The sequence below is a fragment of the Olea europaea genome, chromosome 11 (genome assembly GCF_002742605.1).
Source record: "Olea europaea var. sylvestris chromosome 11, O_europaea_v1, whole genome shotgun sequence".
Classification (NCBI taxonomy): domain Eukaryota; kingdom Viridiplantae; phylum Streptophyta; class Magnoliopsida; order Lamiales; family Oleaceae; genus Olea; species Olea europaea.
The window spans coordinates 18,135,458-18,153,319 of record NC_036247.1 but is presented as its reverse complement, the minus strand read 5'-3'; the positions used below and the strand labels follow the sequence as shown (position 1 = coordinate 18,153,319).

Genomic DNA, 17,862 nt, shown 5'->3' with positions numbered 1-17,862 from the left:
TATATATATATATATATATATATATATATATATATATATATTATTTGCATGATAGATGTGTAATACAACATATATGATTGTTGCGATGAGACTTTTGAATGCAAACCTTCAATAAAATATTAAGTCATATTTTTAATCGTCTTCCATCATTATAGTGAAAAATCAAAGTTCCAAATCGTCTCAACTTGTTTAGTACACTCAAGACTAGTCTATTAGGGATATGTTTGATACTATGAAATATCTGATATTTTTGAATGACGAGTTTGACTTAACAGAAAATTATCTTTTGTTGATTACACTCAAGGAGATAAATTTTAGAGGCATATTAAGCTAACACATCAGATGTGTGAAGACAATGAGTTGTCAGCTTAATGATCTGGGAGTTGTATGGAGATACAATTGATAATAGTATCTACCCAACTATTTTATTAAAGCTTGTTGAGTACACTCAAGATCTTAATATAACAGATAAGAACCCAGCCCACTGGGAGTCAAGTATTGACTCTATAAATTTATATGAGAGGGTCATAAATTTTAGTTAAATAGTGGGAGCATAATTAATTTAATAAAAGTCCATGTTAAATTAATTGATGCATTTTATATATTATTCTTTTCTTTTTGCCATTTACATTTATTTTGAATCTTGAGTAACCATATGTTTTGAATGTCATACTGGATGCCAACAATCAAATTAAATTTTCTTGATTAGCACCGCAACTTGAGAAATGTTCTCAAGTATGAGAAAATTGGTTACGTCCTTGAGTATCCTTTCCAGAGACACCTGTTGATAACTCGATTAAGAAAGAGGTGGCTACTGTAATAAACACAGTGATGACAATAGTACTGTATATATGTGATGCTTGCAACTATGTCACTTGAGTTACAAAAGCAACTTGAGAGTATAAATGCTAACGCATCATTTTTCATTTCAAAGAGTTGTATGATAATAATCATGTGTGGAAGGATATGAAACTTCTAAGTAACTATACCGATGCAAAATGAAAAAATAATCTTCAGTCGATGCTTAGACACTGAAGATGATTGACGTTGAGAATTATCTCAATGAGGTTCAGCCATGAACTACGAACTAAGTATTGACTTAGCTTTGCAATCTTTGTCAGAGAATTATTCATACTAATTATGAATTATGATATGAATAAGTTCAAATGCACACTCATTGAGTTGCTTAACTATTTGGGGCTGTCATGCCCAATAACAAAGTTAGAAGTGGGCAAGCCATTGATTTCTCTAAGGGTATTAAGAGAAAGTCTAAAGGGGTTTTGGGAAATGCATCCAATATGGTTGAAACGGTTAAAGCAATGGACAAATACCAAGTCATATGACCATTGTTTTCATTATAGAATGAAAAGGTCATTGGAAGAAATATTACAAAGCTTACATCTACTTCATAATCTTCTTAGGTTTTTGATACAAGATGTGGATCTCATATTTATATAAATATGGAGAAACTAAATAGAAGTAGACCATTGCAAAAGGGAGAAGTTGACCTACACGTTGAAGATGAGCAAAGATTGCTGCATTGTTGTAGGAGGATACTTCTTGTCGTTGCCTTTTGGTTTAGTATTGGAATTAGAGAAATGTTACTTTGTATCCACCATAGCTGGAACATTAAAATGATTTTCATGTTCGGACATTAACTATTTAATGTTAAGGACAATTGTTGTTTCTGCTTATCTTGATTAAGGTCTTAATGGTTATGGTCAGCTATAAATAACATTTATATTCTAAACACTAAGCATTCTATAATGAGTATAGAAGTTAAAAGGCATAAAAGTGATAATCTAAATAATACCTAAATCTGGTATTGCAGACTTGGTTATATAGATGAAATGCAATTCCAATATTACATAGAGATGTATATGTGGAATCAATTGATTTTAAATCATTTGACAAGTGCATATCATGCCTATTAGGCACAATGACCAAATTTCCTTTTATTTGAAAGGGAGAAATATCTGCATGATTACTAGTATAATACATAGTGATGTATGTAAACCCATATCGATTAATGCTGGATATGGTTTCTCTTATTTCATCACACTTACTAATGACTATTTCGAAAATGGCTGCGTATATTTAATGAAATTCAAGCATGAGCTCCTGGAAAAGGCTCGAGGGATTCAAGCTAGAAGTAGAGAAACAAATAGGAAATGATACTCTTACACTAAGATCTGATCGAAGTAAAGAATATCTTAAAGATGAAATTTTAGATTATCTAAGAGAGAATGAGATTCTCTTGTAGTGGACTCTTCCATATACACTGCAACAAAGTGGTGTATTTGAAAAAGAGAAATTGTAAACTATTAGATATATAGCGATTAATAACAAGCCATGCAAATCTCCCAAAGTCATTTTTGGGGCCATGCACTGATTACAGTGTGCAGCACACTAAATCATGTCATATCTAAGTTGGTTAGCAGAACTCCATACGAGTTATGGAAAGGCAATAGTCTCATTTTATCTCATATGAAAGTTTGGGACTGTGACGCTTATTTGAAGCGCATTGAATCGGATAAGTTTGAGACTAAATCCAATAAATACATATTTGTGGGATATCAAAAATAGATATTTAGATATCAATTCTATTAATTCTTTGAAAAGAAAGTCTTTGTCTCACGACATATCGTCCTTTTAGAGAAAATGTTTACTCTAGGAGAGGACAATGAGAGCAAAATAGAACTTGAAAAAGTTCAAGAGTCCACAGATATAGTTAATCAAGTAGATGAATCTAAGTTTGATCCCATATCTGATATGGGACATACTCTTGATCAGAAAGTAGAGGCTTTTAAGGACATGACAGCTTCATTTAAATTTAGTAAGATCATTTGACTTTGAAGAAGGTGTGAATCCACGATTACTAGTCAGGTATTACTGATCCAGGATGATGAACCTATTGATTGCACAAAAATAAAGTTAAGTGTTGACTTAAAAGAGATAGCAAGAGGCCATGAAATTCGAGATGAACTCAACGTATGTGAACAAGGTTTAGACCTTGGTCGACCTTCTTGATGGGATAAAACCCATAAGTTGTAAATGGTGTACAATAAAAGATTGACATAGATGGGAATATCCATACATACAAAGCAAGGCTAGTAGCAAAAGGTAACAAACAAAGACAATGTGTTAACTTTGATTTTATATGGAGAAATTGGTTTACTTTTAAACGGTGTGTTGGAAAGGTTCTACACATGAAACAATCGTCGATTCAATAACGGAAACCTAATACATGATTGCTTCAAAAGCAGCAATGTGGATCAAGATATTCATTAATGAACTTGGAGTAGTTCCTAATATTGTTGATCACATGCTATTGTATTGTGATGACAATAGAGCAATCGCGAAAACGAAGAAACTAAGGTCTCATCAATGATCCAAACATATATTAAGGTGGTATAATCTCATCATAGAGATAATACATAGAAATGACTAAAGAAAATAACGAATTCCCACATTTGACAATATTACAGATCCACTAACCAAGAGTTATCGCGGTATAAACATGATCATCATGTAGACTCTTATGATATTGGATATATAAATGATTGAATCTAGTACAAGTGGGAGTTTGTAAGTGTTATGCTCTAGGTCCAATCAACCTTGGACATAAATACTTTTAATATATAATTAATGCAATTTAATGACAGATCTATTATTTAATTAATAGATAATTAAATTAAATTAAATAAGAGAGTCCGTAGATTCAAATCTTCATAATTTGTTAATCACAAGCAGTTGTGATTGTAAGATACAAATTACATATAATTGAATCTTAAATCATCTGTGGTCGTAAATAATAACGAGATACGAATATCGTTATTACGATAGACCATCATGTGTGACATTTCTTACTTGTGAAATAAGTAGCTGATCTCATAAGCTAAAGTGTGGTGACACTTAAATGAACACGTGAATGTTTTGTTAGATAACAAAATATTGGAAACCCACCGAGAGATTCCACTTAGATAACTATTTGAGTGTCGATGGCTAATCTCTAACGTTTGGTAATGAAATTGGTCATTTGACTTGAGGTCGTCATGGTATTTTATATGAGGACAGTCATATTTTGACGATGTTGGATACTCTGCCAATGGCCGCTAATACGACATCGTTCAGTACATCAAGATTTGTATAAAGGTTGTGAATAACCAATAAAGGATTCGTCACTCTTAAATAGTAAGAGATTATGATCTGCATTTCATTCAATTAAGTCGATGACGAAATCCTTGACCAATGTGTACTCATAGTGGAGTGAAAGATATGATCGATAATTGGGGTTGACACACTTCCTATCTCGTAATTGATCGGATAATATTTACGAAGGGATTATAGTTTCACGGTAAACGAATGAGTTTGATTTTATCATACCACGTGACATTTTTCGTCACATGTATTGCCCTGACACATTGCTAGATGTCAATCTGGGACAACGAGTGTGAATTGTTGATAAATTAAAACGGTGTTTTAATTTATCAATTTTGATTAGATTAAAATAATATTTCACGTCTTTAGACATCGTGATTGGGAACCTGATGGGTCGCACACAAAAGTAGAATTGAAATATTGTAATTTGTCAATTAGTGTGGGATAAATTAATTAATTGGGTTGCTTATTTATAGGCTTGAATTGATTAATTAGATTAATTAATTCACGAACCAGATTTAATTAAATGGGTTAATTAAATGTTGGACCGGGGTCAGGCCAAGCCCGTTCGGGCTTATATAAATATGATTAGCGTTTTCAAATTTGTAGAGATTTTTCATTATTTCTTGCTAGCATAAAAAAAAATCCTAATACTACAATCTTGTTATTCATGTGGATCACCGTTGGAGGCTGAACAATTGGACAGTTATGGGTGTCGAATCAAAATTGTTGGAACAAAGAATAGCAAAGGAGTTTGCAGATCTAGACAAAGGTATATCTTTTATCACAATTTCTATCTAAACACAAAGACGATTCTTAGCTGCGAAAATTGTGTTATTTTCCGCTGTGCATGATAAGTAGATTCCCAACAACATGTCTATCTTTTAGTGTTGAATTGTTATTCAGCTGTTTGGAGTAAGCTCTCCATCAATGGAAGGTTCAAAAATGATTTTGAGAAAGGAGGAATTTATGACTAAAAAATTTGATGCTTAGTCCAGCATTTGTGTAATTCACATTGCTGTAGCTTGCAGCAGTTCAGGATGCGACCAAACGTGTTTATATATATATATATATATATATATATATATATATATAATCTATGGTCACTCAAATGGTTGAAAATAGGGTCCAACCAAAATAAAGCTGAAGGCGAGCCTCGCCTTCCTTCGATTGGGCTCCTTCACAGCTCCCTAAAGACTTGGGGAACTTAATGGGCGAGAGAAGTAAATACCCATCGAAACTATGACATAAATTTTACTTAGCAAAGCTATTAAGAGAGAACGTACGAGACTTCGGCCATCAGGGAAGTAAATCACTTAATATCTAAAGATCATCGTTTTCATATATTTTTTACTAACCTAACAAATATGAACCATCACCATATTAGCATCAATCTGTTTAAAAGTGAAGAAAATATCAAGTAGGAAATCTGTTGGAAAGTGAGTTCTTGATGTATGAGTATGTGACACATATACTCGAGCAAATGTAAGGGAAAGCTTCACTAATTAAGAAGTCATGTTTGGTAGAAGAATATTCAGAAAGTATACATTCTCCGTTGGCATCATGACTCATGTTCCAAGATAGGTGAAAGACCATATTCCCTCTTTAATATGAATACCTATAAACAGTCTATTGTTAGTAGAAAAGAGGTATGAAAATGCTGTGTCTCCTTGCCATATTTTCTATTTTTCATCTTGCTCCTTTCTACTTAAGGTCTCGTATGTTTAGCATTAAGAAGCGACCTTCGGAGGGCCAAAGGAGACAAAACCCAGGTACGTTTCTGTAAAGCCTCTTAATGGTGTACTTGTAGGTAAAAGGATGACAGATCGAAGAAAATGTAGAAATGATCTATTGATAGCTAGTTTGGAGCAGATATGACAGTCAATAGATTGGCACGGACTTGTTCTGGATTTCAGAAGGTAAACCACGAATGAAAGGCATCACAAATATCTGAAAAATGAGTGACATTCCTGAGAAACATGAAAATCTATGTAGAGGGTCAATTTTATGCCAATTCTTCTGCACCAAATCAATTGCAAATATAAATTAATTTCTAAATCTCCTTCCTCTAAAAAGTCTGTCCGATATTATTTTGTTGGGATAGATATGTCCAAATTATTTTTGAGAAATAAAATCCTTTCTGAGCAATTTTAGTTCAAGTTTTGGTTTGTTCGAGAAGAATAATATCAATACTTTAATTTGGCCAACAATGTTGATATAGTGCAGTATTGACTTGGGAGTAAGCATTGTATTTTAGGAGATAGTTCTTGTTTAGCACCAATGCAAGGAGTGAAATATGTCTTAAAGAGATTTGGTTCCGATAGATCACTTCATTTCTATTTCTTTATTTCTATTTTTTCTTTCTTTCAATTGTATGAATCATTAGTTTGACAACACTAAATGCTATGTGTGGGGCTGTAAATAGGCTTGAGGTGGTGAAAATTCAGATAAACCAGTTTCAAATAATGGTTTTACCGTCCAAACTTGCAATTGAAGAACACTTTTGTTTCAAAGATACTTGGATTATGCCATTTTACCAGAAACGGTTGACAAATTCCTTGATATAATAAGTGTCAGCAATATATGATTAGATGGAAAAGTTGACTATAATTTATATAGTCCAATGATAGAATAATATATGACATATCTTTCGTTTCCTTTTCGTTTGTTTCGAGAAATCTATCGATCAATTCCGATTCTTATGGTAGCCTACTCCAGTCCCTTACGAAACTTTCGTTATTGGGTTAGCCATACACTTCACATGTTTCTAGCGAAAGTGGAATTCATCTTGTGTTTTTTCCTTTCCATTCACTCGGATTTCTTCCATTTCTATTTGCCTCTGCCATTTTATGAGTCTCTTTCTTTTTGCGTATGGCATTGCCACTCTCTTTGGCAGGAATGAACTTATAATCATGGAATCGACTCGATCATCGCATTATAAGTTCATAACCCTATATGTCAACCTTTCTATCAAACTCCTCTAGCAATGTAGCATAATTGAAGATATTTTTATACCAGTCGCACATATTTTATCCATTACTGCACTCTTTTTTGGATCTCTTCAATCTCTCTTATCTCAAAAACTGTTAAAAAAAACTCATTATAAAAGGAGGAAAATATCAAATTTAAAACTTGCATGTTGTTCAGCACAATTATGTGTCAAAATAAGGGCTCAAATATATAGCTAAGTGCATTCTCATAAATAATTTATTCTGGGGTTCTGAAATCTGTTTAATATTAGACAAACAAGATGGCTATAGTCTATATTTATATGTGGTTACAGCAGGATTTCCGACCTCCTACTAACTTCCTGATGAGATCCTAGTATTATTCCTTGGAATTAAAAAAAAAAAAAAAAAAAATGCCAACCCCTCCCCAGACTACCTGCTATGAGCATATTTGGGTTAATATTAAAAGAAAGTCAAACTTATTTTTAACCTAATTTTATTCCAAGCATATTTGGGTATGTCACCTTTTTTACTTGTAAAGGCAGATAGATGAATAATTTATTTATTTTTAATGTTGACCAACAAATTTATGAAATATAAAACTAGTAGGTTGATTTTCATGCTAAGCCAAACATGAACTATATCTTTTCTTTTAAGTCATGTTAATTGATATATTCTGAAACTATTTACGTTTCTACCTCACTAGAATAAATTTTATATGTTTTACGTTAACAACTGGATCCTTCCTATGTCATAGTATTACTGTTTGAGCATGTAGGACTCTTTCGCCCTCGGCTCTAATCATGCTTCAAATTTCAGGTACGATTTATTGGTATCTATGACATTCATCTATCATTTACAATTATTATAGTTATAGCTTGCATATTCTATGTTTACATACATGTTTTATGAGTTAAGAAAAAACAAAGAATATTGTTATCCATAGTGAAGACTATTAATGGTCGCCCTACGTGACATAGATATGATAGTTGGTTATTTGACTTAGGAGGCAATAAAAAAACTACCACATTAATGCATCAAAAAGAGTACAAACTTTGAAACGACAGTAAGTATGCCCAATTAATTGTTGATGAAAGGTGAAACAAAACTAAGAAAAAAAATTATATAGACGGAACTAACATACTGTTATATATTTATGGTATAAACATAAAATGTGAAAGAAATAATTAAATTAGATAAAGTGCCAAAGTGGTGGGAAATGTGGCTTCTGTGCGGGACGTCAGGGGTTCGAGTCACTCTCCACGCAGATATTAAAATGTCTTGATTGGAGAGAAATAAATGATTTTTTCGACTGTTTGTTTTTGTAACAACCCACTAACAGTCATTAAAATACCCACTACTCAATCATTAAAATTTTAAATTAATCTATGATCATGGTGGAGATTGTTACTTCCATCTTACCTATATAAATCCATATTTCGTTTTGGGAAAAATACACACAAAAAGAAAATAGAAAAATCCTCTTGTATCAATCCTTCATTTTCATATTCTGAATTTCCTATACTCGAATTTTTACATATATTTTGGAGTACAATTGAAAGTTCTGAAAAAATCATTCGTGATTGCTGCATAAGTGGTTTACGATCGTTGTATCCTGGGAGTGATTGTCCACGGAGGTCGCAGCAATTATCGACGGGCAATTTCACTTTAGGATATCGTGCTGTCACGAGACTCGATCGGACGATAAGTTTTATATTTCTGCATTTTATAGTTTTGAACATTACTTCAACTAATTATTTTTTTCCAACACATACGACCAAAGAGGGGCTGTTTACTTTCGACAAGGATGCTATGATGTTCCACATAAAAAATATATATATTAAAAAAATGTAATATTGCCACAAAGAACGAGCAATGAACATGTTCTTAGCTAGTAAACATTAAACAACAAGTTTTGGTACAAAAATTTGGTAGAAATTAGAGATCTTTGTTCTTCAAGCATGGCCAGACATCAGATTAAATTCATCAGAAGACTTTAAGTACCACTTTTGAAGGCGCAATGAAGCTTTAAATACCTGTAATAAAATTATTTGACAAAAAAATTGTTAAACATGTTTATTCACTTCTATTATTTAAATTTTTTCCCCCCAAATTTACCTGTTGATCCCAATTTATTCTTCATGTCATGAAGCTTAACGCAGCTGTCTCAGCGACCACCCCACACAGCATCCCGATCCATATGCCCTGTGAATTCATTATTAATTTCTATAATTTTATGAAAAATGCTACAAGAACTCTGTTTGAATTGTTGTATCGACATGAGTGTATGGACATGTTTGGTGTGGGTAATGTCCTAGAGTATAAAGGACAAATTTGGATCTTTAATACCATCATTGTTGCACAATTTTCCATGCCAAACATGTCAGTAGGATTAAGGATATCTAATAAGATTTTTCGATTTGTTGTGTACAATCCCAATGAATCTAGTGTAATGAATACGGTATATTATTTGCAAATGAAAATTCAGACATGATTTCAAGGGTTTTTATATTCCTCTAATGTAAGATATTGAGATGCAAATGAAGAATCTTTTGAATAATTCTTTCCTTTTTACCAAAAATGGAAAAGCAAGATATTACCTTAACTTGAAGATGAGTCAGATATCCAAGTAAAGCTCCAATTGGTATTCCAATTATGTAGAAGCAAACAACATTAATAATTGCAACAGTTGTTTGTAAACCTGCTCCAATTGCAATCCCTAATATCAAACAAGTAACAAAATAAGTAAAGAAAATGTTAAAGCACTATTGCTAGATATTTTGATATCAAATAAACCTCAGGCGACGCTGAATAATCGGGATGGATTTTCATTGAATACTTACGATTGAATGCACATAAGCGCTTTTGGGTCGAAAATCACACTTGGTAGCCCAAGTTACAAAGAAGGACCTAGATCACTCAACGGGCTCAACCTATTACCTACTCAATCCATTACTTGACCAGCTATATATATATATATAGGTGTGTCTCCTTTGTGTGTTACACACTTGGCTTCTCCTTTGGCAATACTCTTGAGACTCTCGATGCTCCTCTCTTGCCCTCTCTCTTCTTAATTGCCTTTGTCTCTCCCAACTTTGTGAGTTACACCTTTGTCAATCCTTATTGCCACCCTTTATTGACAATTTGGGCACCGATTTTTTGCCTCCATCCGTGTGTGTTTTTACTCCCTGTTCTTGTCCCGTTTCGGCCCTATTCGACTGCCTCCATGCAAGGCCCGTCTAGCCGAGTTTTGGGTATTCCTTTGTTGTCCATTTAAGTAGGTGATCTTTGTCCAATTTGTGTGGTGTTGCTGTGTAATTTTTTGCTCTTGATCTGAGCCTAGATCCATCAACTTTTAGTGCCAATCCATTGGAGCTAGGGAAGCTTTATCCTTGATATGCTTTGATTAAGTTCCATTTTCTATTGAATAGTTAACTAACTTCGTGTGGATAATTGATTGATAGGCGTGTTTTACATTACAAACAGGTAGTAGAGCCTCGTTTTAGGCTCCTGTAGTGGTTTATTTTTCAATCTCTGTGCTAGAATTTATTTGCAATAAATTGAATGTGTGTTTATGGTGCAATTGAAGCGTAGGTCTGTTAGTTTTGTAATAAATATTTGAATCCTTATTTAATTTTGTATCTCTCATAGTTATGAACACAAATAAGTCTAAAATTCTTTAAATTTCTACAATAGCAAGTCATCGTATAAGGTGATCAATATGATTGTGGTATTGTGTGATGCTAATATTTTAAGACTATTTATCTAAATTGTGATATTGTCGTTTTTTGTGACTTTATTGACTTTGTGTAATTCCATATTGTTCCTGAGCTGTTTGTGATTAAAATTGTAACCTTTAACCTTATCTGCATGACAATTCTCTTGAGAATGAGATCACTAATCTTATGAAAATTCTGAGAATTTAGATCGGCGTATATTTGTGACCTCTAGGACTTTTTGTGTGACTGTCTCTATGAATGTTATTTTATGTGCTATTTGTGTTATCTATTAAGATGTTTGTTCACCATTTTGACTTGGTGTCGTTAACGGTAAATGTGATTTTTCTATTTGGCAACAAAAGATGAAAGAGACTTAAGTACAACAAAAGGTTTCAAAATTCTTTGATAATACTTTTTACGCAACTGTGATTGAGGATCAGAGAAAGGAGTTTCACGAACTCGTTTATGCCGCTATTATTTTGCACTTATCTGATTCTGATTTACGAAAAATTGGTAAACATGATTCTGTAAAAAAAACTTTAGAAAAAGCCTAAAAAGCTTTATTTGACTCAATCAATGTCAAACAAACTTATCTTTCCTGAAAGTTCTTTCAGTTTCAAAATTAATCACTCAAAATATTTAGATGACAATCTTGACATTTTCAATAAATTAGTTCAAGACATTACAAATTGTGGTGAAAAGGTTTCTGATGAATATAAAGCTATTATTCTCTTGAATGCTATAAGGAAGTCAAGAATGCAATCAATTATGGAAGGAAGACCCTTACATTCAGTATAGTCATCGATTCCTTAAAGGGTAAGAAGAGGAATCAAAGTTGACATAAAAGAGAGAAAAGAAAGAAAGATTGACAAAATGAGGGGTAGATCCATTTTAGTAGTGGAAAGAGGCAAAACAGTGGTGGTAAGAAAAAGAAAAGAGGTAGATCTAAGTAAGAAGAGAAGACAAAGCAGACGAAATGTTACAATCGCGAAAAACTAAGACAATTTCATAAATGAGTTTCATAAAGGAAAAAAAAATGTTGAGAAATTAGAAGGACGGTGAACCCAATGAGATAAATATTATTGTCCTGAGAGATAATCCTGGGTAGGTTTACATGATGGAGTCGCATATAAGATCACTAGTGTGGTAGTGTGACTATCAGATTTGGTAGTGGTTTTATGCACACAAAAAAGGAAGTTGGTACATTCTATGTATAGGTAAGAATCTAATTGCGAGGGAGTTGGAGAGCACGAGTTTCACTGGTGCACTTCGTGATGGAATACTAAAAATATTTAAAGGGCACTTACAGCCTTTAAGGCTATTAGGAACAATTGTACCTATATCACGCGTACTAAGGTGATGGGTGGTTTAAATTTCACATCATTGACATTGATCACACATAGAAGTGGCACAATAGATTAGCTGACATTAGTGTTAAGGTACTTAAGTTCCTTATTGATAAGGGAGTGTTTCATTAAGATTGGGTGTCGACATGCTATTTTGCAATCATTATGTACTTCGTAAACATCGTAAGATGTCATTTGCATCTAGCACATTCAATACATCTAAAGTGTTGGAATACATTCATACTAATTTGTGGGGTTTGGAGAGCATTCTCACTTTTGGTTGTAAGACATATTTACAATCTATTATTGACAAATTTTCCAAACGTCTGTGGATTTATTTGCTAAAATATAAATCTAAAACTTTTGTGATTTTTGAAATTGAAAAGTTAAGGTGGAGAACACATAAAAGGTGAAATATTTGCATACCAATAATGGTCTCGAATTTTGTAATACAGAATTTGATAATTTATATAATAAACATGTCATCACTAGATATAGGACTACACCTTACACTCTCCAGCAAAACGGTGTTACTGAAAGGATGAATCGCACTAGATAAAGTTAGATGTATGATGTTAAGTTTTGATGCGCTTAAGTCTTTTTAGGTTGAAGATGTTATGACTACATGCTATCAGACTAATATGCTCCTTTTCACTATCTTGAATTGGTGATACTCTGTACGAGATTTATTGTGGTAAGTGTACTGATTATGTTATGCTTAGGACCTTTGGTTGTACTGTTTTCTTTCATCTAAGTGAGGGAAAACTAGAACCTAGAGCCAAAAAATGTGTCTTCTTAGATTATCCTGAAGGTGTTAAGGGATATAGGTTGTGAGATAGAAGCCACAAGGGTGTGAGAATAATCATAAGTCGAGACAAAACATATAGCCGCTACTTTAATAAAAGCTCATCTGAGATGCTTTTCATGGAGAGTGAAGAACCGATAGAGACTACAGAGGAAGAGTCCCTAATTACGGCGGAGTGAGTGAGTGTTTACATCCCTACTACCCCGAGCAAGGTGGAAAGTAACGCACAAAATCAATAGAATATAGAGTTAGAAGACGATGAGAAAGTTGTTAATAACAATCTTATTGAGTAAAACATTCTAGCTGACTATCAATCAACTAGAGATAGAGAGAAGAGACTAGATAAGGAAATCTAGAGGATGTTTGACTAGGTCATAGCCTACATTAGTTACCAGAAACTAGTTGATAAGGAGCGAAATACCTATGAAGAGACTATGAGGAGTGAAAAAAGTGAGGAATGGCAAAGTGCCATGAGAGAAGAGATGAGTTTTCTTATGAAGAATCAAACTTGGGATTTAGTTCTTAGACCTAATTTAAATCCATAATTGGATGCAAGTGGGTCGGTAAGATAAAATAACAAACTATTGAGAGTAAACCTATGAGATATATAAGGCTAGGTTAGTAGCCAAGTATTATACATAGAAGGAAGAGATAGATTATAATTAGATCTATTTGCCAATTGTTAAGTACACAACTATTAGAGTTATGCTTGCTTTCGTTGCTTACTATGACTGGGAACTTAAACAATCTGATTTCAAAATTGCATTTTTGCATGGTGATATCAATGAAAAGATTTTTTTTTTAATCAGCCCAAAGGTTTTGAAAGTAAGTATAAACCCGATTGTGTGTATTTTTATCGAAATTTCTCTATGAGCTAAAAAAGTCTCCACGGCAATGTTATAGAAAGTTTAATTCCTATGTGTTATCTAGTGGTTTCAACAGGAGTGAGTTTGATCATTCTTCTATTACCAACACCACAATACTAATAAAGAGTGCAAGTATTTGTTACTCTATGGGACGACATGTTATTAATTGGACTTAATATGATTGTGGTAAGCTAGATTAAAATTAAGTTGAGTAAAAAAAATGACATGAAAGATCTAGGAAATGCTAGGAGGATCCTTAGTATGGAGATTAACAAGGATAGGTCAAATTCTCGCTTATTTGTATATCAAACTGCTTACGTGCTTAAAATTTTGAAGAAATTTGACTTGCTTGATTGCAAACCTGCTTTTGTGCCTCTTAAATACCATTTATATTGTCTAAGGACCAATCACCTACAAATAAAGAAGAAAATGATTTTATGAGTAAGGTGCCTTACTCTAACGTTATTGATTCTACTATGTACCTCATGGTCTATATTAAATCTGATTTCACTTTCACTATGAATGTGTTAAGTAGGTGCATGTGTAATCCTGGTCCCAAACATTGGGAAGTATTAAAATGGTTGATTACGTATTTAAAGAGTACTTTGAATGAGAGGTTTGTTTATAAGTCTACTATGGAGGGTGTGAAACTTAAAGGGTTGACGGATGCTAACAATGATAGAGATAATAGGTAGTCTACTTTTTCTTATGTGTTTACTTAGTAAGACTCTTGTGTGAGTTGGAAGTCTCAACTCCAATATATTGTTGCTCTATCCATTACCAAATCTAAGTATATTGTTGCCACCAAAGCTATTAAAGAAGCCTTGTGGTTTAGAGGTTTGCTTAATGAACTGGGTGCTTTAAGAGATAATGTGAGAGTATACTCTAATAGTCAATTTGCCTTCCATTTAAAAGGAATCCCGTGTTTCATGAACACAATAAACACATTAATGTTAGGGCGCATTTTACTAGAGAGATAGTATCTTAAGATTTGATAAAACTTGAGAAAGTGCACTCTTGCTATAACCCTACAGACATGGGCACTAGGGTGCCTTCCTAGTAAAGTTTAGAGGTTGTCTCACATTTCTAAACGATTCAATTTTGATTGAAATCACATGGTACTACTATTAAACTTATTTTTCTTTTTACATGTATATTTGACATCAAGGTGGAGGTTTGTTGGATATTTTGATAACAAATAAACTTTAGGGTAATGATGAATAATTTAAAATTGAATGCATATAAGGGCCGTTGGGTCAAAAATCACAATTGGTAGCCCAAGTTACAAAGAAGGACCAAGACCACTCAGCGGGCTCAACGTGTTACTTACCTATTATATTACATATATATTGGTTTATCTCCTTTGTGTGTTAGACACAACACACCACTTCTACTTTGGCAATATTCTCGAGACTCCTAGCCTCTCTCTTTGTGACTGCCTTTGTCTCTTTAACCTTTTTGGCTGCCTACTTTGTTGCTCTTTACTACTGCCCTTTACCAGCAACTTGGGCACCGTTTTTGTGCCTCTGTCCGTGCTTTTTTTCACCCCCTGTTGTTGTCCCGTTTTGCCCCTGTTCGACCGTCCATGCATGGTCCTTCTGGCCGAGTTTTGAGTATTTCTTTGTCATCCATTTGAGTGGGTAATCTTGGCCCAATTTGTCGGGAGTTGCTGTGTGATTTTCGGCTCTTGATCGATCCATCTACTTTTGGTGCCAATCCATTGGAGTTTGATAGGGAAGCTTTATTCTTGATTTGCATTGATTAATTTCCATTATCTATTGAGTGGTTAACTAATTTTGTGTTGTTAATTGATCGATAGGCGTGTTTATCGCTACAACTATGATTTGACTCCACATTTTGGTGGTACGAAAAAGGAACAAAAAATTAAATAATAAATTAATTAATTAATCAGAAGAATAGATGACTTACCAGAAAATATAGGAAAGATGCTATTGAGCAACACAGAAAAAGCTAGCAGTATAGAAAGATCAGTAACACTGCTTGCAACCTCTTCATCATTCGTGAACAAGTACCCGATTTTATTGCCAAATACCAAGCAAAGAATCCAAAAGAGTGGCCCTATTGATATTGAAGTACTAGTTAGGACTTTAATAGAAAATTTTACAGCCTTCGCATCTCCTCTCCCAAGCTCATTTGCCACACGAACGCTGTTTATACAGTGAACAATAAGTAATTGTCAATTACAAAATAGAATTGCAACAAGAAATAGGACTTGTACCATAATATAAAGAGAAAAACTGATATATACCATGCAGCACCCATCATGCCAAAGCTAATCATTAATTCCCATGCAGTGATATTAAGGCTGCAAAATTAGTTTAATTAGTAGATATCTCCATAATGTAGCAAAACATGAGAAAAGATTGTAATGTAATCTTACCAAATAGAAAAGGCAGATATGTAAACCTTTGCATTTTGCATGTATCCTGCTAGTAATACCAGAATGGCAGTGTACCATAACTCTAAGCTGCAAAACAATGAAAGCTATTAACAAGTGAAGATGACACGATAAAAGCAATTTCTTAATGATTTTATGACTGATGCTTAAATATATATGTGCATGTTTAGTAGGTAGTATTTGATAGTACGATGGACACGATTTTAGCATTTTTTTTAATCTTCAATATTTTCGGCAAGTGTACGTACCTCTGTAAATATTTTGGAAATGATTCATAGTAGTAAGTATAATCAAATATGTCCGAACAATTATCAGAAAAAGAATTTACCAAACCATACCACCAGAAGATATTGAAAGTTTCACCACTGGCAACACATCCTTGAATGCAGCTGTAGTGAATCCCTTCCATGTCTTGGGGCACCAACCGCCAAAGATGTATACAAATTCTCCAACGACCAAAGACCACGAAGATATGCAGAGTGCTCCCATAGCGCCAGAAACTCCCCAATTCAGTTTGTAGACAAAAAGCCAAGACAAGGGAATGTGGATTACAAATTGCATAGTGGATAGCCATGCAATTACTATGTTCTTTTGTTGTGCTTGTAGATACATTTGGATCGTTAAAGAGAAAAAGAGACTGTAAACAAATGGGATGAACCACAAAGAAATATATCCAGCAGATTTTGCAATAGCTTCTTCCTCGCCAAGTAGTTTAAAGATTGGTGTTGCTAAGATAAAAACAGGTAGTAAGATTGTTAATGTGATAAGATCCACTAGCCATGATCTTTGCAAGAAAATGCCCATCATATGGTATTGTTTCGCTCCAAATGCTTGCCCGCATAGAGTTTCAGTTGCGCTTGACATTCCTAACTGCAAAAATAAGTACTATATGAAGTAAATGAAGAAGAAAAGAGTAAAAACTTAAGTGTTTAAATCGAAACCTTGTCAATCTTATAAAAACTGAGAGATGATGGCAATCACGATCACAAACCTTTCAAATTATTGCGGATTTACCCTAATTTTTCATTTGTAGCAATGCTGATTTGGGACCGCGAATGCAACTATTCTTAAAACTAAGAATAATGCTACCTAACAACATTGGTGCTTTGTAACATATGATAAATCCAATAAAATGCACCATATCTACATTTATTTAAAAGAATATGTCATTTAATGCCACACATATTATCTCTGTACTGGTGTAATGTTATACATGTTGTCACATAGATTGATTGGGAACACTAGTGGGCTAGAGAACATTACTCAAAAATTAATACACTTCATGAGAGCGGAAATTTTCGTATCTACATCATTATGAAATAAATATTCAAGATTTACCATGGGATTTTTATAATCCAAGTATTACTTTGTAATATGGTTAATATTTTGGAAAATACTATATACCCTATTTAGACTCCATATATTCTTTGTAGCTGAAATTAATTTTAATTACCCTAATATTAAGTTGGTCATTTATTGTTGTTTCTAAATCATTTCAAAATTCAAGAAAAACTTCATTGGCCAAAACCATAACACATACTTTTTGGGGGAAAAAGGTAATGTTCTCTTTCCTCCCCCCCCCCCCCCCCCCCCCCCCC

At 33.5% G+C, this 17,862-nt stretch overlaps 1 protein-coding gene across 1 annotated transcript in view; it reads right to left on the bottom strand.

Annotated features, from left to right (window-relative positions):
- Window positions 1-9,625: 9,625 nt before the first annotated feature.
- LOC111404541 (protein DETOXIFICATION 24-like) overlaps window positions 9,626-17,862 on the bottom strand; it is a 21,708-nt gene continuing 13,471 nt past the window's right edge. Inside the window, exons 5-9 of the mRNA XM_023033333.1 lie at window positions 16,593-17,134; window positions 16,247-16,333; window positions 16,115-16,171; window positions 15,775-16,013; window positions 9,626-9,828 (exon numbers count right to left, since the gene is read on the bottom strand). Of these exons, the coding sequence (XP_022889101.1) occupies window positions 9,626-9,828; window positions 15,775-16,013; window positions 16,115-16,171; window positions 16,247-16,333; window positions 16,593-17,134 (1,128 nt within the window). The remainder of the gene's footprint in view (window positions 9,829-15,774; window positions 16,014-16,114; window positions 16,172-16,246; window positions 16,334-16,592; window positions 17,135-17,862) is intronic.